Consider the following 22,914-nt stretch of genomic DNA (forward strand, 5'->3'; position numbering starts at 1 on the left):
AGACATTCCCATTACACAATGAATTCTTACTATCCATTTGTGCAAATTTTCATAATGGACTTAATTTATAAGAACAGATTTTCCAGATTAAAGTAAATATAAATATTCGTCATTATCACCATCATGTATACATTTTTGCTCCAGTTTTTAAAATATTTTAAGTGACTACCTACTTTCTTCATATTTTATATTATGTGTTATGTTATATACTGTACATTTGTCTTTTGATTTAGTTCACTTTTAGGGTTCCCTGTGACATGTTTTAACTTTCTGTTGCTGTACCATATATATTGTTATTGTTCTATTATTTCTATTATATTTATCCTTTCAGACAATTAAATGAAGTGAAATTATCATATATCATCGTTATATCATAGTTTTCATCATTATCACTTCTATTATTAGTCATGCCCATCGTCTTCACTTTATCGTAGTTGTCCCCGACATTGGTTTATGATCGCTAAGCTCCTAGCATGTGTGCAAAGTAGTGGTAGTATCATTGTCATTACATTTTCATAACATATTCTTTAATGCTACTGATATGGTCTATTCTGAAGTGTTGGTTATCTTGAATCTTTGATTGTATAGCCCACGAAAGTCTAGAAGACATATTTCTAGTGAGGTTCTTCTAGTGGTGATTGGGCAGTACACTGAGAGACAATCCCCTACTGTGTCCAAACGTGCATGTAGCCCATAAATGTACACAGGACCAACAGGTTAAACGTCTCATCTGAAAGACGGTGCGCTATTGTAACTTATATTCCAGCCCTCCAGCTGAAACACAAGGAGAGGCAGTGATGGGAATTGAACTGGTGGCCTAGGGATCTCACGGTTCAGCGCACACAAGGTGGTTACCAGCAGATTAGCCGACTGAGCTAAGCTGTTCTCTATGCTCCTGTACGTTTGTATTCTTTTGGACATTGGACGCCAGTCTACAGTACCAGCTGCTTTCCCCCATTATCATCTTCTGAATGTCTCACATTCAGAAGATGATAATGAAACATTTCAAAATGGATTGACACTTTAAAAATCTTACCATACCGTATCTCTCTCTATCTAGTACTATTATATTCAATTTTTGTTTGTAATTTGACCATTTAATTTCATTTCATTTATTTCGCCAGTTAAAACAACAATACAAGGACAAAAAAAGACAGGACAACACCCTTGTCGGCGAAAGGATAAAAAAAAAAGCAAATTTAATTGCTGTAAACAGTTTTTTTCCTCCAACAAGTGCAGTTACAATGTTTGTAACAATGTCATATCACATCCATAGGGAATGGTGATATGACCATATATGGGCATAATGGTGTCATACTCTATTACTCCCACATAAGGGCATTATGATGTCATTGTCATATCAAATCCAAATTTATTGATGAAATATTTTGAATTAAATTTTTGTTATCATTTCCAGTGTCCGGGTACTTGGATCCATACACGATGCCTATAGATGTAGCGCAGCAGATGGCTCAACAATCAATGCAACCGATGATGCCCATCCCCCCACAACAAAGTAGAGCAGAATCGCCCCCACCCCCTAGAGTTTATAAGCCATGTTTTGTATGTCAAGATAAGTCATCTGGCTATCATTATGGCGTTAGTGCTTGTGAAGGTTGTAAGGTAAGCTACGTTGCATGATTTATTATTCATCCATTTCTATGAATATTCATTAGACTATGAGCCTGTCGACTATCACCTCCCCTCTCTTCTGTCCTCCCACACCAGTTGTCCAGCCACAGGCTGAATCTACCCACCAGTGAAATCAGGCCTCAGTGCGTAAATTGACATTTCATTGCAAATAAGCTATGTTGCATGATTTATTATTCATCCATTTTTATGAATATTCATTAGACTATCAGCCCATCAACTATTTTCCCCATCCTCCCACCAGTTGTCTAGCCACAGGTTGAATCCTACCTACCAGAGAAATCAAGCCTACATAAAATTTGACATTTCAATGCAAATTTTCTATATCATATACTTTATTAAATAATAACCTTTCGGCTATGTGCGTATGTCAGTTAAAATAATGTGGAACATTGGTTTTTCTCTACTGGTTATGATATTAGTTTGTAAGAGTGAATACATTTTTCTAACACAAATTAAAATTTACATTGCGTTACCGTAGTCAAACTTCTTCCAAGTCAAATAATTCATCACAGCCACTTTCTTGAGGCGAGGTTGTACTTTTTATTTTAAAGTAGATGACGACCACCTTTTTTATTTTGAACATAGTATTATTTGAGAAAAATGATTCTGGTCATCTAAAGGTTTCTTCAATAAAATTTCTTTTCTTAGCCCAGACTATGGTCAGGCTAATGTGGGAGAATGCCTGTGTTAACTACGGTTTCTATAGCATGTCTTCATCCATCAGTCTATCCGTCCATTAATCAATCAATTAATTTGTACATCATTCTTCATTCATTCATTTTTTTCACCCAACTTTCAATTCATGTATTCATTTATTCATTAATCCATCTATTAATTTGTTCATTCTCCATTCATTTATTCATCATTCTTTTATTTACCCATTCATTTATTTATTCTTTGGTTTACTCATCCATTTTTTTTATTTATGCATTAATGCTTTAATATGTTTTTAAATTCATTCAACTAAGTACATTCATTTAGCCGTCCATACATATATCATTTTGGTGTTCATTTATCTATGCTATTTCATTTAGTCAGTCATTCTTTATCTATCCATCTATCATTCCATCCATCCATTCATCTTTTATCAATCCACCTATCATCCATCCATTTTCTGTATTCTTTTATCCAAGTATTCCATAATCCATAAATAAATCATTCATTTTGAGATTGGAATTCTTAGTATTAATTTTTGTCACATTTTATCCTCAAAAATCTTGTTACAAATTCCAAAACTTATTTTTAGAATCCAAAACTTGTCAACAGTATCCAGACATCCATCATGAATAATTTACAGCCAATTGAGATGTCTAGAGATATTTACTTTATTTAGTATTGTATACGATGTTCCTATGACGAAGTTGATTTCTCAGAATCGTTTCATTGAAACTCGCCCTTAAAGTGCATGAACCCAGTTTTAATGCTTTCAGAATGTAGACACAGGACATGAAAGTAAAACTTAATGGACCTTTTCCATGTAGACACACTCCTTGGATATTGTTGCTAAGGCCCACAAAAGGACTGTTTAAGCGTATGTGCATTAAATTTTGCCGTACGACATGTCTGCGGAACACAAGCACGTAATCCTAGCCCTACTGTATTCTATAAATTGGTCAGTTTTGGACTTTGACAGTACAGATAGTACATTGTAACATTGTACTGTAGTTCCTTGCGTATAGGCCCAGTTATAAGCCCATTCTCTACTTTAATCCCAATTTCACGTACCAGGCTTTTCTTGGTATGGTTTGAATAAGTAGCTTGTATGTATGTAATGAGGGATGTAATGATATTGCTATTTTAATTCTTCTAAAGTTCATGCAATTCATTTTAGCTGTGTTGGTGGTTTACCACACACACCATCATTAAACTGTTCTGTGTTAATCGGTGGTTGCCCTGTTTAAATTAATACCAACAGCATCATCAAAAGCAACTGAACTTTAATATGTAATAATATTTAATTACTTTACGTATCAAATTGGATAATAAGGTATTGTTGAATTTGGCGTCAATCGTATCGTGTAATATACTTTTAACACCTGCACTAATTATCTACATGGCCAAAATATTAGCGCAAACATTTATTTACACAATTGTACTCAAACTTAATTAAAAAATATGTTATGTTTTAAAATGCAAATAATATGGAAAGATTTTAGGCTTCCATGAAGGTATACATAAAACAAAAACAAAAAAATGAATAGGTCTATTTCGGTGTCAGCATATCCAGGGTCGTCGTACATACGTCTGCATTAGTAATCATTGCCGTCGCAGATGTCTAAGTTGGATATTAATATTTGTAAACAAATATTTAAATGTAAACAGAGAATTTAATTGAAATATTATAAAATAAAATAGAAAATATAAATAGAAAATATAAATAGAAAATATAAATAGAAAATATAAATGTAAAGTATAAATATAAAATATAAATATAAAATATAAATATAAAGTATAAATATAAAATATAAATATAAAATATGAATGTAAAATAAAATAAAGTAAAATAATGTAGGTTGACTAGGAAAATTTTTGGTACTATTCCCTAAAATTCATCATCTTTAATATTCGATTCCTCAATTCCAATTTAGAAAATATATTTGAGCCTGTGTTTCTGTCATTACATCACTATCATTATTATCATCCCCTTCATCACCTTCATCACATCATCATCATCATTGACAGTATCATATTATCATTGTCACAAATTTGTTTCAGGCTAATTGCTGATTCTCTTTCTCGGCAAATTTACAGTATACATTTAATCTTGAAATTCCAAATAAATATTATTATTATTATTATTTATCACATTATCGTCATCATCTTTATCATTACATCAATTATAATTTCTTTGTATGTTTTTTTATGAAGACAAATACAATTTCTGGTATCTTGTGTCACATCATTATGATAATTAGAACATCATTATCATCACCATTAATTTAATCATCTCTACAACTGTACTATTAGTGTCTCATCATCCTTGTTGCATTATCATCATCATCACCACCACCATCATTTTCATCACAAACTTTCTCTGACGAATTGGGAGGGATTGCAAAGAATGGAGAGAGAGACTTTGAGGAGTGTTGATTGGCACATTGTGAAGAATCGGGAGAGGACTTCAGAGGAAAAAAAGCATTTTAATGAGGATGAGAATGAGGACTGTAAGGAATACAGAGGGAACGTAACAAGGGAAGTAGAAGGGACTTTTGAAAAATAGGGAGGGTGACTAGTGAGCAATTGGAAGGAGACTTGAAGTAAAATCATCAGATGATGAGCTGTTTCGGTTCAGTATGCAGTTGGCTATAAGGAGTTGGTTTAGGTTAATGGAAAGCACCCATCAGGAAATACATTAAATCATGTTCATATCTAATAAAATGCTTATGTATTACTTGCATCTATTGTAAACTACTTAATCAGTGAAACATTGTTCATGACCAAATACAGTATATCATGAAACTAATAGGTTTGAATTAAACATTCACAGAAAATAGCAGTCAGAAATGTACTATTTGAGGTCTTTGAATTCTAGTTGAACTCTAGGTGACCTGTGTGTAATTGTTGTTAGAATGATGCAAAGTGTACTACTACACTCTGCTTGTGGTGGATGTAGTGTTGGCTTGCTGTCATTTGACGTTTCTATTATCAATTACGGTTTTCCTAAACTTTTGAACTCTTCGTTTTCTCTAAGGATGAACATAAATGCTGCTGCAATATTATTTTATATTTTAGTTTAATATTTGCCTATGAATCATCACTGGGCAAATAATTTGGGGAAATAGTTTGCTTATAAAAAAGAAAGAGATACAATGGCTGAAATGAACCTGTTGTTTGAGAAGAGAGAGGGCAAAAGTACCTTCCAATTTGAAAGTCAGGATTATTGTATGGGTCTGTGTGTTATTTGCTATCATTCCATAGTGTACATGAGATCTTGCATTATTGTTATGCTGAATCGTATTGTACAGTACCATAGCATATTGTTAAGGTCTTAATGTATTAACGTCGTCTTGTTTAATCATGTTATTCCATAACTACAGTATAAGGATGGAAGTTGTATATGTTTCAGCTTTTTTTACCTGTATATCCATTTTAACACTCTAAATTTGTAATTTAAGTGCCACACTCAAAAAACCTTTTTTTTTCTTAAATATGCACTGCACTAAAGCGCCATAGCACTTATTAGATCATTATTTACAGTACTTAACTTTGGATCCGTAAATGTTAAGGTGTAATAAAAGCGTAATATAAATAAAACAACCAGAAACAGATAGAAGCCTTTAAGGCTTTTGCAATCCAGTTTTGAATAAAAAGGCCAAATCTAATAGATTTGTCCTTTTTCTTCAAAACTGGATTATTATTATAATGATGCTGATCCAAAGACAAAGAAAACTTATATACCAGTACCACCACTGATTACAATTTCTGTACTCAATGCTAGAGGTCTTATTAGCACTGTACATCATTACATAGCTCCCTGCTATATGTCTGAGGGTTACAGTAGGTTAAAAGAAGTGAACTCCTCACTGTTGATGTTTATTTATTTGGTAGCATCTTTGAATTGCGGCACTCATCAAAGCAGGGCTTTTAGAATTATTTCTTAACAAAGTAGCACTTGAATTAAGTAACACAAACCAGCTAGAAAATGATTTAGAAAGTAATACGATATGACATGCAGCAATGAAAAGGTTTAAAACTGCTCTCAAAAACTCACATTTTTAAAATTATGTATTCTTTAATAGCACTGTGTGACCATCTGTGTAAGTAAGAATACTTAATAAATATTAAAATTATTATTACAATCTGTCTTTTCACATGGTCTGAGATTGATAAAGTAAATTATGATAATGTAAATACCATATTGTTTTTAATATTACAGTTAATTGTAGAATACAATACTAATCTTTCTTTATTCTTTCGGATAAGTCAATAAATTGCGACAGTATTGTATCAGTTAATTGGTGAAGAAAAATATCAAAGAGAAAAAAGATTGGCTTTTTTTTCCTAAGTCAGACATGTAGTTTTGAAAATTAATTGTGTTTTTATTGACAATCTTGATAAAGTTGGAGAGTTTTCTGAATATAGTCACATTCACTAAAATCAGGCCAATTTCATGTTCAAGGAATGTGGGCTTATTATACCAGAGAAACAATAGTAGTATAACACCAGCATTGCCTGCTGTAGCATTGAGTAATTTCTACAATTAAAAAGAAATAGAAATATAGATTGGCAATTTTTATATCTTTTTTATTTTTGTAGACTACAGAATGAATGTATTTATTCCTTACATTTACTTTTAACAAAGGATGATTGCTCTTGTAACACAGTTTAAGATAGGACTCTATCATAATAGAACATTTTAGAATCTTTTAACACAGTTTAAGATAAGACTCTATCATAATAGACATTTTAGAATAATATTTTATTATTTCTCAAGCACAATGCAATACGTGATGAGAAAACTAGAACACAGATCAAGACGACTTTATACAAGGTTGTCTTAATAACACAATGATATTGTTGTATCATCTTGAAAATCTGATAAAGTTTCCATTGTTTAATTTGAAATCTCTGGCCGTAAAGGTTTTTCTGTCATCGTTGAGATTCTGTAAAAGCCATGAACCATTTTCGAAGATGGGTCATAGTTAAACCTATGACCAAAAGCTCAGCAATATCCTTGCATTGATTGGGATTAACATAATCCTGCGGGATTACTCTTAGGAATAATGTTCCGCCAAGGACAAGCCTTTGTCGGTACTGTAGGAGTTTTTAAATGCTATAGTATGTTATATTGAGAATGAAAGTCTTGTTCAGTTCTTAGATAGGTTTTTTAGTACTTGGCGAAGCTTAGTTTCTTTCTAGTTTGCTTTGTGTCGGAAACTATCCTGAGATCCTTCTGTCGCCAGTCCACTGAGGGAAAATGACAGAAAATAAGTTTGAAATCAGCAAGTAAAAAATATGTAGCTACACAAAAAATCTAGATAGAATACAGATGAATTTGAAAATAGCAATCTTGGAATTCTACAAATTTGTTTGAGTTTGATTCTTATCTTTTTCTTTAATCATTAAATTTCCTGTCACTTCTGAGTAGTCTGTTCTTAAGATTTAACATTCAAAATTGAAAGTAAATGTATAGTCTATCATAGAACCTCTCAAAAATCTTATTAAAACATTGGAGTAGCTCACTTTAATGAACCAAATAATTAAATTCAAATATATACCAGACCGAATGTTGATTTAAAGTTCAACTTTTAAATTCCAAAAATTGTAAAAACTAGTTGCGATACTAGATAATTTAAAAGTTTATTGGAAAAATATATTTACATACATACATATATAGTATCTGTAATTTGTTTTCTCATTCTAAAAATTTTACTTGAAAGCTAATTACTTGGTTAACATATAATATTGAATTTTATTTATTTGATGATGATGATGATGATAATAATTATAGTTCAATCTTGATTAAGTGTACAGTACTTTCCTGAAAGCCTAAATTTGCTTTACATTAGAAATAAAAATTCCTAAATTTAAGCAAAATATAAATTAAAAAGATGTGTTTTGAGTAGTTTGAGTTTCGGTTGGTAAGTCATTCCAAAGGTCCACAGAGAAATGACCGACTTCCATAAAATTAAGTTGAAACTAACTATATAGACAGTGTCCTTAAACTATATCATAATTGTGTTGTTTTTGTGGTAAATTTTGGCATCATCACACCATATTCCTCAAGCTGTCATGAAGCTATCATGTGACCAAGTGTCTTGGTCTCGTGCGATTATAATATGTGTTATCATTTATAAATAACTGTTATAATTATTTCTAATTCGTTAACTTTTCAATTTTTTTTATCAGTAATTGAAAAATAAAATTTTTGTTGCAAATCAACTTTTCATTTGCAAATTCTACAGATTAAGTTTTGTTTGTTTATCTCCTAATTTTCAGGGGTTTTTCAGAAGAAGTGTTCAAAAGAACATGCATTATACATGTCATCGTGACAAGAAATGTGTCATCAACAAAGTCACTCGCAACCGGTGCCAACATTGTAGATTACAAAAATGTTTTGATGTTGGAATGTCAAAAGACTGTAAGTGATAAAACCAAGTCAATATTAAACTTTACCCAATAATGTGTATTACAAGGCCTTGTGGGTGTAGAAGTATTCATGAGATCGAACAACCTCATAATAATTTACAAATATCATGAAATGTATTGCGGGTAAAAAGTGATATTAAATTTTAGAGATATATATGAATTGAATAATATAGATTTTCCTATAAAATGCTACTCCCAGGCTTACATATGCATGCCTTTGTATGACGTATATACATTTTGTTATTCTTGTTAGTTTTAAAATTTGGTATTTGGTATAGCGAGTATTGATGTCATACAGTATGTGCATGCAAAATGGACAATATATTGCCTTACAGCAGCTTCTATCAAGTGTGGTTGAGAAATGATAAAGCCACGTGCCAACAAGTTATGCACATTCGGTGCTGTTAGTTCCAAACCTTAAATGTCAGGAATTAACACATCCGAATCTCTATAACAAGAACTTTTTAATACGAGATCAAATCACTCAGATGCGCATGAGTATACAGCACTACAACATGGTTCATTGCATTAATATGATATTTCTCCCATGTGTTTCGCAGAATATGTGATTTTTATTATTCTCATTAAATGTGCATAATTAAAGTAATCTGTTTGATCCATTCTGATTAGAATGTTAATTGTATATGTATTATATTTCAGATGTGAATGATTAGTCAAAATGAATTGAGTAGAGTAGTAGCTTGGCGGTCGAAAATACTACTGCCACTTAAAAAATCAAGAAAAACACCTCAAAAAATTAAATAAAAAACTTTCTGAATTGCTCATTTAAAAGAACAATATACGTTATTGACTTTCAATAAATTACAGATTGAAAAAAATGACTTAGAAAGTCCTTATATTTGCTACCAGTTTTAGGATTATAAATAATCAATTGAACTTGGGTCATCAGCATCAAAGGCAAGTGTCCTACAGTACTCTTAGCCACAGTGATGTATTTGAAATATTTATATTTTGATACTAATCAATTGCCTTTCACATCTGGAGATTACTGATCTCTGCTCTTAATATTTAATTTCATATTGAAGTTCATCAATTTTATAGAGACACTAACATTTTAACCTTTCACCAGGTTTTTTTTTTATCAGTGGTATAGGCATAGGGCATGTTTCTACTGGTAAACACAAAAAAATTGATTTTTTTTCTAACTACTTTTTTAATGAGTACCAGACAGCCAACAAATGCATTTTTGCTTTTACGAAAGTCGGTTTTTGCGGCGGAAATTATGTCAACATTTTGTTTATACAACACGTTTTCCAAACTGTATAGTCACATTTCAATCGCTTTTTGTTTTGCTGATAAAAAGTGCACAGCCAAAATCGGTTATTTGCCGTTCAAACACGGTATCCATTGCATGTTTTTAATCAATTTTTTTTAATCGCTTCTTTCGAACTGGTTCTGTTTCTACTGCAAGAAAAAAAGTGATTATTTAAAAAAGCGATTTTTAATCGATTTTTTATTTCCAGTAGAAACAGGCCCATAGTATCGATATTAATACTTCTAATTTACCAGATTTGATTACAATTCCAGGTGTTAGGAATGACAGGAATAAAAAGAAAAAAGTGAAGCAAGAAGTATCAGAAAGTCTAGTGATTCCAGCGGAGATTGAGGAAGTGATCCAACAGGTACTACAAGCCCACCGGGATACCTTCCAAGAGGAACCTGCAAAAGAAACATTCTGTGTGGTAAGTTAATGTATAGTTAGCTGTTATCTGCCAGTCATGAGAGGACATATGACAGCATATGTGACATCAAGTGTGATTAATGAGAACTTACTGATGTTAAGTACTGTTACTAATGTGAGAATGTGGTGCATAAAGCCCTTTCCACACTATCAAATTTGGTTTGACAAAAACATGTGACATGCCTAAATATGGTCATGATGACATCATACCGTGATCATATATTTAGGCTCATCTTGACTATATATGGGCATACAATAGTTTTTTGTCAAATGAAATTTGATAGTCTGGACAGGGCTTTCTTGTGGAGCATCTCTAAAAAATGAGAGGCTACAATAAGTCATCAGGAGTGGATTTAAATGAATGTTACGGTTGTGGTGGCTTTTGTGATGTATTGATGATGTAATTTGTGATTGTGACGTTAGTAGTGGTAATATGGCAGTGATGGTGGGTATTACGATGGTGCTGATGTTAATAGGGTAGTTATGGAATGGGTGATGATTTTAATGGTGGATCATGTTGATAAATGGTGATGTTAAACATTATGGTGGTGATGGTATCATTCATGGTTATTATGATGGTAAAAGTAGCAATATTGATATAGGGATGATGCCAAGGGTGTGGAAGTGATAATGATTATTCTGATGATGGGAGCAATGATAATAGTGATAATGTTAGTGCTGAGGGTGGTGGTGGTGATGATGGGTGGTGGTAATAAAGATAATTTAATGGTAATGAACCATGTTGATATATTGGTAATGATAACTGTGTAGTGGTGTTTTTATTAGTTGTGGTAGTGGCTATTATTATGCTGGTAATGGTAGTAAATGTTAGTGGTGGGGGTAAATTTATGGTAATGGTGATTACAATGTTGATGGAGACAAAAAACTCTATTGTCCAAGTAAGGAGTTCAAGTTTTGTGCAAAAATACCTTTTGTATACTGTACATTACTGTACACTTTTCACTTACAAATTTCTAAACCTTATACTCATTTAAATATCCTAAAAATAAATGTGTTGAGCAAAAATAATTAAGGATAGTTTCTATTTGTTCTGTTGTTTATCCTCAATATTATATTGCTAAATTTTCACCTTACTCAATAAAATTAACACCAAAACCATTTTATTCACTTTAAATAATATTAGAAAAACTTGTGGATACCAACACTTTTTGTATCCAAAACCTTCAAATGTTTGTTTAAAAAGGTGTTGGAATATTTCTAAATCTTAATTTTTGTCTTAAAAAGATGTTTTGAATTGAATGAATATTTAGTCATATTTTAGCCATCAATTAATATAATATACATTGTGGAGTATTGGCTCTTTTGAACAGGATAATGTCAAAATGTTTAGTGTGATGTACATTTAATCTAAATATAAAATCAATCTTCCTTTTATCAGTTGCCTATATTCATAACATTGCATCAAAGTTGTAGTAGAGTAATAAAATTGATGTGAATTTAAAGCGTCAGGTTGTTACAATATTGCTTAATTCTAGACAGTTTATCTTACTAGACTAAACTAACCTAAACACATCTGTATATCCAATCGTATGTTAATTTGAAGTTGATGAACTTGTTGGGTCTACCCACAAATTTTCTCTTTTCACTCAATTTTTCCTTACCTAGATTTCCTTCAATTAGCAATTTTTCCTACCAAAAATTCTAATAAAAATTTTCTTTACCAACAATTTTTCCAACCAGCAATTTCCGTAACAATTTCTCTTTCCAACAGTTATTTCCCTAATCAATAATATCCCCTACCAGCATACCCCCCACCAACAATTGTTCATACCAACATTAATAAAAATAAACATTTATATAATGCATTAAATTCAAATAAGTGATAAAAACATAAAAAATATACTTAGAGCAAAGATTCATACATAATTATGTATTAATGTATATTAAACGTTGAGGGGCTATTTAAAGCAAAATATTATTATTAATATTACATCCATATGCTCAGTGCTACGCAGCATACTATCTGTCTCTTATACCATTAAACTTAATATCTTGTATCTTAAAAGTTTTTATGTATATAGTATTCTTTTGTAGTAAGAAACAGGGCTGTAAATTGGTGGTCCTCTAGACCGCAGTTTGATTGCCCACTTCCAACGTTACTTGGTTCATAGTCCTTGCAATTTGTCCTCTCAACCCTTGTTATTTCTATCCTTGTTTTCTATTCCCTTACTTTTCTTTAGTTGTAAATGCCAGCTATGATTATTCTATGAATATCTTAAAGAAATTCTTCCAAAGTTTGAAAACATACTGTACTATATTTTAGTATGAATAATGAATATCAAGTGATTCTACAGTAGTTAAGGTTCAGATCTACATGTTAAATATAAATTTCTGTTTCTTCAGTAATAATAACTGCAAGTCCAATGTTTTTAAAGATATACAGTCTATGTTGAAATATGGAAAAAAAACATTCAAATTCCTCATTTAAGAATATCAAATAAGTTATCAATGTCCAATTAGAAATATATATTTAAATATTTCAGTGTAAATTGTTTACTAGCAGTAATTAAAAAGTATAATATTATAGTGTTTATTTTGAAGGTCTGAATTATTATCGGAGAAAATATTTACTTATTCTAATTTCCAACTAAAAGCTAAATAACTTATTGAAATATAAGTACATATAATTGATTCAAATAGTACTTTTATTTTTTTTCAGGTTATTTATAAATTTCAATATAGACAGTATATCTTTAATCATATGAAAATATAAAATTGTTTACTAAGGGAATCTACATTCAGATGCAAATATATTTTTTATAATTTATGTTTTATATTGCTTGTGAAATTATAAGTTTACTATCATTATAAATTGATTTTGGTTGTATTGGTAATGGGTTTTCGTTTTTAGTGACTTGCATAGACCCAAATCACACTTAAAATAACCAGTTCAAGAGGCTGGTTATGAATGTGATCAAGGGTCATAGTTCATCACTCACAACATTTTTCGTATCTTATGTATTATTGATTGGTGGTAGTATAATAATTCCACTTATTTAACAACATTTAATATATTATAACAAAATATTATTGTATTATAATAATGCACTGTGTTGGTTGGTCTAATGAATGACTATTAATTTCAATCATAATAGATTTAATAAATTAGTCATTATTTATTAATCACTATTATTGCTTTATTTCTTTGGCTACATTTATCACTCCTAATACCGATTGTGTTTGTTACTTTTGTTCTTTTTCTCACAGACGTCAGACTTGAATAGCCCATGCTCGCTCCAGGTCCCCCAAAGCACTACACTAGGGTTAGCTGGTCAACCATGTAGTCACGAGAGTGGTGGTGGTGGTGTATATAATCAGAAGGTGATGGATGTAGGCATAAAGTTGCCGAGGCCTTAATTATTTTCTAATGAGACCATAAATATTCAAGTTTTCTTGCTTCAAACAAATTTGTATACTTTTCATATTGAAAGTAATTCATAAATATATTTCTCATACCAATTTTCTATGAGACTAAAATCCTTTTAAAAAAAATGATATGATGATCTTGTCTATCATATAACTACATTTTATAATTTATATATAAGACAAGACTTTTTCTATACACTGTTTAGCGAAATTTAATTTTTGAAGAGATCTTCAGAGGAAAATCTTCAGAGAAAGGCAGAAGAAAAAATATATATATATATAGCAGGAAATATCATGGCGGTGTGAGGTGGGATGAAAATAAAGAAAACTTTTTATAAAAAATATCCAATTTTTCACGTTGGTCAGTGCACTTATAAGCCAACAATTAAATTTTATTTTTATTAAAAATAATCATTATCCGCAGGCTGTAGGTGTGCGAAACAAGGTACGAAAAAGTCTTGTCAACAAATGAAATTTTCTGAATTATTTTTCTGGTTAGAGGATTCCTCAGTTTACTAATAAACTAATGCAAAGAAATAACTATAGCCAATAACTTAAAAACCTAATTAATTAATATATAAAATTTAAACATGTTTAAAATTTATTGAGATGTTTAAAATATTACTTAGTTTTATGTTTAGTATTTATTTTCTTTAAATTTTTTTTTGTTTCTCCATTTATTTATTTTATTTTTTTCATAATGCAAGGAAACATGAATATTTGAAGTCAAAATCTTTTACAAAATGGTCTCATAATAAAAACAATTTCTTTTCTATATTTTTCTGGCATGCTACAATTTATATAACAAAGTATAATTGATTAACCCAACCCAACCCAACATGCCTCGTCCTGCTTAACTTGCTGATGCATAAGCTTGGATAAGATGGTGTTTGGAAGTTGAAAATCATGTATGGCTTGCTTCATTTTCCAAATGCTAAAACATTTTTAATAATTATTTTTAAAAATATAAGGTATATATGTTTTTGTGATCGCTACCATGTAGATTTTCATTTGCCCTCACAAAAACACAATGTAAGTACGGTTAGTTAAATTGTTTTTTATTATCACACACATCAAATGCTCACATCAAATGTAGACACTGCCAATCCAGGCAGAGGAACATTAATCAACTTTGTACTCAATTATTTAGGCTGATACTATTGTATAAATTTATGATGAGATCAGCAATATCAAATAACATTAGAAAGTTGCTTAGACGACCAGATCAGTTTATAGGCTGACTCTCAATGCAAGTTATTAAATGCTAAGTATTAAATGTCAAAGTTACGAATACTTATATATATATATATATTTCCGTATGGTCATGAAGCACTCATTCTTTCTAATCTTCTAAAGGTTCTATCATGGTGCTGCCCATAGGCACGAGAACGTCTCATCTACAGGGGTAAAGGTGAACCAGAAAACTGGGGTAATCCTCAACCTTCAAAGTTGTTCTGATTGGGGGCGTGTACACCAAATCCTTATGCGAGAAGACTTGATTTCAGCAATTTTAAACACTTAGCTTAGAGCCCAATTCAAACCTGCACTGTTAACAAGTCTGATAGTTGCAGCGTCCTTGCTCTACTGTTTGGCCACATAACTTGCTCAAGTCACCTGGTGTTTCCAGTACGGTCTTCAGTCTATTATTCGGCCCGACATTGCTTAATTTCGGTGTTTCAGTCTGTTTTGGCCCTGGACAGGTGTTGCTGCGTATATTTAGCAAATATTAAGGGCTTTTCATTCGAGGAGTTTAGTTGCTGCTGTGTATATCATATGTTCTATGATAAGATCTAAAATATAACTTATAAAATCTACAGTCAGTTGCGAAAGTGCCCATGATGCATTTTATCCTTTATGGGCACTGTCCCCAAAAACCCTCCTATCCACATAATAAATTGCACTGCCACTGAATTCAACACTGCTCCCTTTTTATTATTTATATTAATGCCATGTGTCAATGTTGACTGATATTGACATCTAAATAAAGTATGAATTTTGTTTAAACAAAATTGTAATCCTTTTATATTTCACATTGTTACACATCATCAAAATGTCTACAGAAAAATTATTGGGTCTGAAACATCCGGATAATACTTTGTTCATATAAACTTGGGAGAGTTAATAATCACTCCTAAATTACTAAGAGGTAATGTATCAACAAACAAAATAAATAAAATTTGGCATGATGATCCAAGACACACAAAGACCAAGTTAACAAAACATCTAAGGCATCTTTGCTTGGCAGTCATGTCAGTAATGCTTGGCTTCTGTGATCCCGGACACAATAATCACCATTTGGTTTTCATTGTTTGGCTGTCATTTTATTGGCTGTCATTTGAGTAATGTTTAGTCCTCCTGAAACCTTTGACCCTAGGAAACATCAGTTGACATTTATGTGTTGAATAATAATTGTCCCCATAATCTGCACTACAAAGTTTCTCATAAAAAATCTAAAATATCCAATGAAGTTGCTGCAGAAATATGTCTGATGAATATTATTTGTTAATTATCTCATTCACATGGAACTTCCCATGCATTAGTGTAAGTGTCTCTTTCCTGTTCTGTTACAACATTAAAGATTGTGTGGTAAGTATACTGTCCTTTGATCATCAAAGGACCCAATGAAGGGTGTATAAAAGTACCCATAAAGTGGCTCATCAAATAAATAATAGGTGTAATGACAATCATAATAACCAGGTTATGCCAACGGGTGGGTTTAGGTTTTGTTTGGGGAGAAGTGCACTAATGTGTCCAACATGGTTGTCTGAGGATTTTTTTCAGAATCCAGGTTCAAAGCCATGACAATTTTGAGCCATTTTAAGCTGTATATTTTGTCCTTTTTGCCCCATCCAACAGTATGGCTTAATTATCTGTTGACAATGACGTTAAAGAGTATAGAACTGCATGCAAAATGTCTGACTCTCATGGTTTCGTTGGAATGTAATCCTATTTTTAAAATAGTTTTGAGCAAACTCCATTTGAATTCTAATAGAGCGCCAAAATGTTGTGGCAGTGACCTTGCAATAGCTGGTAGTTGTTGGTTAGAGGTACTAATTGGTTAGCAGTAATTCATTGGTAGTCATTGGTTGGCCAATCATATGTGGTATTAATGGTGCCAGTAGTAGTTATTGGTTGGAAGAACTTATTTGTTGTGCAGTCTTTGGTAGAGAGTTAATTATTGGTTAGCAGTCATGTGTTAGTATATACAAATAATGAATGTTATGAGTGTAGTGGGAAGAATATTTTCATTTGTTGAATGATTGTTCCATTCAACGAGGCGGAACTAAAATTGTACAAATACAAAACATGCTTATCCTCCGCGCAAACCTAGGCTTAGGGCTAGGCTAGAAATCTTTCAGCGCATTTCTGAAAAAAAGGAGCCGAATTGCATACAGATTTTGCGCAAGTTTGAGCTAGTTTTTAAGGTATCATCCACGCAATTAGAATACTTTATAGCTGTTTACAGTGAACAAAATCTCTGATACATTGCACACCCCTAAGACAAGTTCAGTAAGAAGTAGGCCTGAGAAAGGTTATTGGTGGCGTGACATCATTTCATGGATTTAACTGTCTGGAAAAGTCATTTCGTATGCATAGGCAATGTGCAGTGGATGATTCGGATGAAAAACAAAATGCATGGTGGAACAAAATTTCAACGATGTGCAATGAAATGGGGAAAATAACTAATTTCACTTCAACCATTCAAATGACTGGGATCTATTTAGGTGTGTTATAATAGTTATTAATTAGCATGTATGTGTTAGTTTTTGATTAAACTAAATATAATAAAAGTGGTTTTCTAATGCTGTTACAGTTAACAAATCGATGAAACTTGCATTCAAACAGAGTTCTAAATAAACTTGACATTGCCAATCAATAATTTTCAAAATGTTTTTTAATCAGTTATTTACATTCAAAGCTTGGTTTCCGTAAAAATCACCAATAACCATCGGCAGCACTGATTGGTCAGTCAAATAAGGGAGCCTACCCGATTGCATTTGGGGACAATTACACAGTATAGCGATTACATTGTAGTGACAGTGTAGTGATTTTCTGGAAACCATTTAAAATTATAGTTTATTTTCACATAATACAGACCATTAATTGGACATCTACATATTCTTGCATATAACACAACAGAAAATATATTATTGTTTATCATTATTATTATTTTTAATTATATTGTTATTAATTATGATTATTATCGTTGTATTCTTAAGGTTATTATGAATCATCCCATATATTTAAAACTTACCCTACATTATATTTTTTTAATAATTTTAATAATTCTGACATACAAATTTCTAACATTGTAGAAAATGATTTAATATTAAGTGCAATGCTGTATTATTTTATAATTTATTAATTATTTCAATCTTGAAAACTTAAATTATAATGGAATGTAACTTTATGAATTCTGACATACATACCAGTTACTACAAATACTAAATCAACTTGGTCAGTTGATTGACTAGTAGAATGATATACAGCTAATATATGTTACAGTATAACATAAGGCAACCTATTTACAATTTGGAACAATAGTTACTGTGTATGTTGAGTACTCGGTCAGTATAGCTACACTACATAAGTAAAGTACATGTTATTATTTTTGGCTGTAAGCTGTCATTTTTATATTTATTACGAGTATCAAAAACAACAGTGTACTATTAGGATATTGTACTAAAGTATTATTACCACAGTAGCTAATTGATTTAAACTTGCTAGAGTTTTTGAAATTTGGCGTATAAGTTTGTTGTCACCGTTATTGTTGGCATATCGTGACATTCATATTCTCATCTTTTTGTCACCACCATGTTTATAGTTGTCAGTGTCATCTTGTTTGTCATCGTCATCATCATTCACATCCGTATTTCCAGACACTTCCAGCAAAATATAAATTTATAACATTAAAATTTAATTTATCTGTATTAAATTCAAATTTATTTAAATTCAAATTAAGAATTTAAATATAAGTGATAGATTTTTGAATTGTGTATTTACTATAAATTTAATGAGTGAATTGATTGTTAAATTCAGATTGATTCCATTAAACTCAATTTATTGAATAATTCTATTTAAAAAAAAATCATTTTTTCTTCAGACAATTTCTGTTCTGCCATTATTGTTGTTAATATAAAAATAATAGAATTCTGACTAGGACGCTATGATGAGAATGTGTATAATTGACAAAAAATAGCTGCGTTCGGGCGCAAGAGCGCAACCATGTCAGGATTCTCCAAAAGAATAATGTAGCGATATTAAGCGTACTTCAACTATGGCACATTTTGCTCTTAATCAAAGAGGATATTGCTTTTTCAAAATTTAAAAATTGGACTCGTTAAACATTCGTTCCTCAAGTATTCTTATGAAAATTGTTTGGTTGCACATTTGAGGTAGCAATTTAGTAGCTGAATTAAAGATGTACTATCAGTCATGTGATAAAAAATTTGAAAATTTTAATTCCAAATTTAAATTGCTTAATTTGTATATTTAAGTAAGTTATGGACTTACAATAAAAAATGTGAATGAGAAAAAAATTCCCCCATCAATTTTCAGACATTTAAATAATAAATGTTACTGTACTTTTGGATAGATCCTTAAATTGAGTTCATTTGTTTTTTTATATTTACTCTTAAGAGCTGTCATCAGTTTCAAATACATATACTATTCAAATACTGTATATAATGGTATAATAAAACCCCCAAATGCAGAGTGTAGTAAGTAATCCGGATTATGCTATTGTTTAGATATGCATAGCTGCACTTGAGGGTGATATATCACAAATATAGTTGCTTCATTTCAGACACAAGCTGGAATTGAAATGGCATTTTTTTTTAACTAAACCTATTTTCAGAAGTGTCATTATATATCTTTTTTGATATTTTACAGCCTTCTAAGCCTTCAACGATGAACGGAGAGACGGATTTGTCCTTATTTCAACATGTTAGTGAAATTTCTTCAAAAGCCATCATTATGGTGGTAGACTTTGCGAAGAAACTACCGGGATTCCAAGTGCTTACGACTCAAGATCAAATCACGCTACTCAAGGCAGCTTGTCTCGAAATTATGGTACGTACGTATCACGTCAATCAGCGAGAATACTCACTGATTATAGGATAGAAACACAAGATGTGGTAATCTGTAAACTGAAGATGCAGTATAGTATAGCTCTGCCGTGTTTTATTTATTTTTGTGGGGTGAGTTGTGAGTGAATATAAGAAATCGTTGTCGTCATCTGACGGGAAAATATGATTCTGTGTTTCCAGCTTTTCAGATTGTACTCCAATATTCTTAAATTTCATTACTAAAACTGATAACTATGAATCCCAGTCTACCTCCTGAATACTATTACAGTCTGGTCTGTCTCTGAGGTATCAAAACATTTGTGGCAAAGACAAGCCAAACCACTTGTCGCAAAAATCGATATTGAGTTATTAATACAGTGTTTAAGTGCAAAATAAGAGCTATAAAATGGTAAAAAAGTCATTAAAATTCCACATTTCCTTATGGATTTACAAGCATTTAAACATACAGCTGTTTAAAGAACAATATGTAAGAAATCAGCCTTCAAAGTTTATGATTTCTGGCATTTCTCATGCAGAAACTATCATAAAATCCTTAAAAATTGTTGTTTCAACATTGAAAATGGGGAAAAAACAGCATGGCATGATGTATAAATATATAAAGGTTAGTTTAGTGCAATATCAAAAATAGATTTTTTAAATTTGGCCATTTTCTCTGAAACACGATTTGCAACGAGTGACTGGTTTGGCTTGTCTTTGCCTCATTTAAGAATACTAAGCCCCAGTGGAGTTAAGTTGATTAGCTTTGTGTTTCAGACGCCTGCCTTCCAATCCCAGGGTTCTGGGTTCAATTCCTGTCAATGTTGCAAGATTTTTCTCACGACCAAAACAACTCCACTCCCTAAACCTCATATTAAGATTTAGTTTAGTGGTATAGGACGTCAGTGGTATATTCGCTATTGGCAGTCCTTGGTGTATGTGTGTATGTACACCTAAATATATTATAAAAGAATAACTATGCTATACTATTTTGTTTCTATAATTATTGTTAATTTTAACTAATGGGTTATATTAGTTTATGTATGTATGGTTTTAAATATTTTATTTCAACATTTCTACGAGAGGGACAAAATTTGAATTATTCAACAATAGGATTAAAAGCGTGAAACAGATCCTGCAGAACGAATGGACTGTGGAAGGTCATTACAGGAATGAGAAGTGCAAAAGAAAACGCTCTGAAAACCCATAGATTACGCATTTGGTGTTCTTCAAGAAGGTGTTTGTCTGATGAGTGCAGATGTCTTGATGGAACATATAGGTTTAGCAGACTCGAAATGTACTTTGGTGATGCATTGTGCAAGGATTTATATGTAATTAGGGCAATTTTATTTGTAATTCGAAGTGGAGTAGGGAGACAGCGTAACCCTTTCAAAATTGGTGCGATATGTGCCTGCTTCTTTGTCTTGGTAATAAGTCGAGCTGCTGTATTTTGAACTCGTTGAAGACGTTTGAGTTGAGTAGTTATCTTGTATCTTGTAAAATATTGGTGAGTATTTTTTTAATATAAATTAATTCATTAATATTGAATTGTTACTTAATAATTTTCACAGATTTTAAGGATATGTTCTAGAGTTAATATGAAAGACGGCAGTGTGACATTTACCAACGGTCTACGGTTAACGCAAGAACAACTGAAGAGCGGAGGATTTGGCGCCCTCTTGGACACCATCTGTCAGTTTGCTGGCGCATTGACAAAGATGAAAATTGACGAGACGGAAGTTTCATTATTGGGAGCAATTTGTTTGATAAGTTCAGGTATGTGCAGTTTAAATGACATGACACACATTTTACTTGAGTGCTTACAAGCATGCATCTAAGCATACTTGTCAGCATTTGTGCTGAGATAAAACATAAGATATGCACTACATTTATAGCCAAACTTTGAATGGACAGATCTGGATGATTCCATTTAAATGGATAGACGAATGTAGGTTTAGTCTCTTGTGGAGTGTTGATTTATAGAAAAAATCTACACGAAATTTAAGATATTCAAGGAAATTTGAATTTTATTCTTTACAAAAGCCTATCTGCATGATGCATACACATACATAGATATTTAAATAATACACAGCAATAAATAAGTAAACAAAGGAGATAAATATGAATAAAAGTAAATATGAGCATTGTTAATTGCTTCGTGTTAATTTAAATTGAAATTATTCTTTTTTCTTCTCAGATTGATCTGGTTTGAATGTTTTATTCAAAATTGAGAAAATAAATATAAAGATTGTTGTTTTTGTTGTGTTTCTTGCTCATATAAACTAAATAAAAAATGATGATGGTGTAATTCTTTTTCCTTTTTTGAGATCGATCTGGCTTGAAAGATCCAATCAAAATTGAGAAAATGCAAGAACCACTACTTGAAGGCCTGCGGTACTATGTAAGAAAGAGACGCCCTCTTGAGCCACACATATTTGCTAAGATACTAATGAAGATAACAGACCTCCGAAGCATCAGTGTAAAAAGTATGTCATACTTTGAACAGAATTTTTTCTTGTGCCCCACATTTTTGCTTAGCAATTTGTTCTCCAATTTCATACTGAAATATCTTCATGACATTCTTGTAAATTATATAATTTATACTTGTTAAGACATATGGGACGATAAAAATGCTTAGGCATTTGAAATATTTAAAAATATTTCCCCCTTCAGTAGTATAAAATATAAAACTCTAATTTTGTAATAACAGTCTACTATTATTTTTATTTTTTTGCTTCACTTCAATTTACTGAAATTTATATGGCAGTTAAAGCCAGGCTCTGGAGGAAAAAATATTTTGATATAAATTGTAGAACTGATATTTCCAAGGCACAAAAAGGGTGTTTGATGAAAAACTGGAAAGGGTTAATGAGATAACATATTTTTTATATTTTTAAACTAAGGGAAAAAAGGGTGGTTATGCTCTGTGTTCCCCAGTCTCAGTCAGTATCTTTTTATTCTACATTCCCTTAAAAATCTGTTATTTTTGATAATTTCCACTACTGCTGTACTCTCATA

At 31.4% G+C, this 22,914-nt stretch overlaps 1 protein-coding gene across 5 annotated transcripts in view; it reads left to right on the forward strand.

Moving 5' to 3' along the window:
* Window positions 1–22,914, forward strand: part of LOC117107295 (retinoic acid receptor alpha-like) — a 103,758-nt gene that overhangs the window by 75,766 nt on the left and 5,078 nt on the right. For 4 of the 5 annotated variants that reach the window (XM_033248926.1, XM_033248927.1, XM_033248928.1 and 1 more), the window contains 7 exons: window positions 1,418–1,623; window positions 8,593–8,734; window positions 10,291–10,445; window positions 13,673–13,786; window positions 19,724–19,903; window positions 21,468–21,672; window positions 22,224–22,382. In XM_033248926.1, coding sequence (XP_033104817.1) covers window positions 1,418–1,623; window positions 8,593–8,734; window positions 10,291–10,445; window positions 13,673–13,786; window positions 19,724–19,903; window positions 21,468–21,672; window positions 22,224–22,382 — 1,161 coding nt within the window. The remainder of the gene's footprint in view (window positions 1–1,417; window positions 1,624–8,592; window positions 8,735–10,290; window positions 10,446–13,672; window positions 13,787–19,723; window positions 19,904–21,467; window positions 21,673–22,223; window positions 22,383–22,914) is intronic. The other variant, XM_033248929.1, reaches the window with a different exon arrangement.

This window comes from Anneissia japonica, unplaced genomic scaffold (assembly GCF_011630105.1).
Source record: "Anneissia japonica isolate Jap-2015-1 unplaced genomic scaffold, ASM1163010v1 scaffold211_len1577895_cov191, whole genome shotgun sequence".
NCBI lineage: Eukaryota > Metazoa > Echinodermata > Crinoidea > Comatulida > Comatulidae > Anneissia > Anneissia japonica.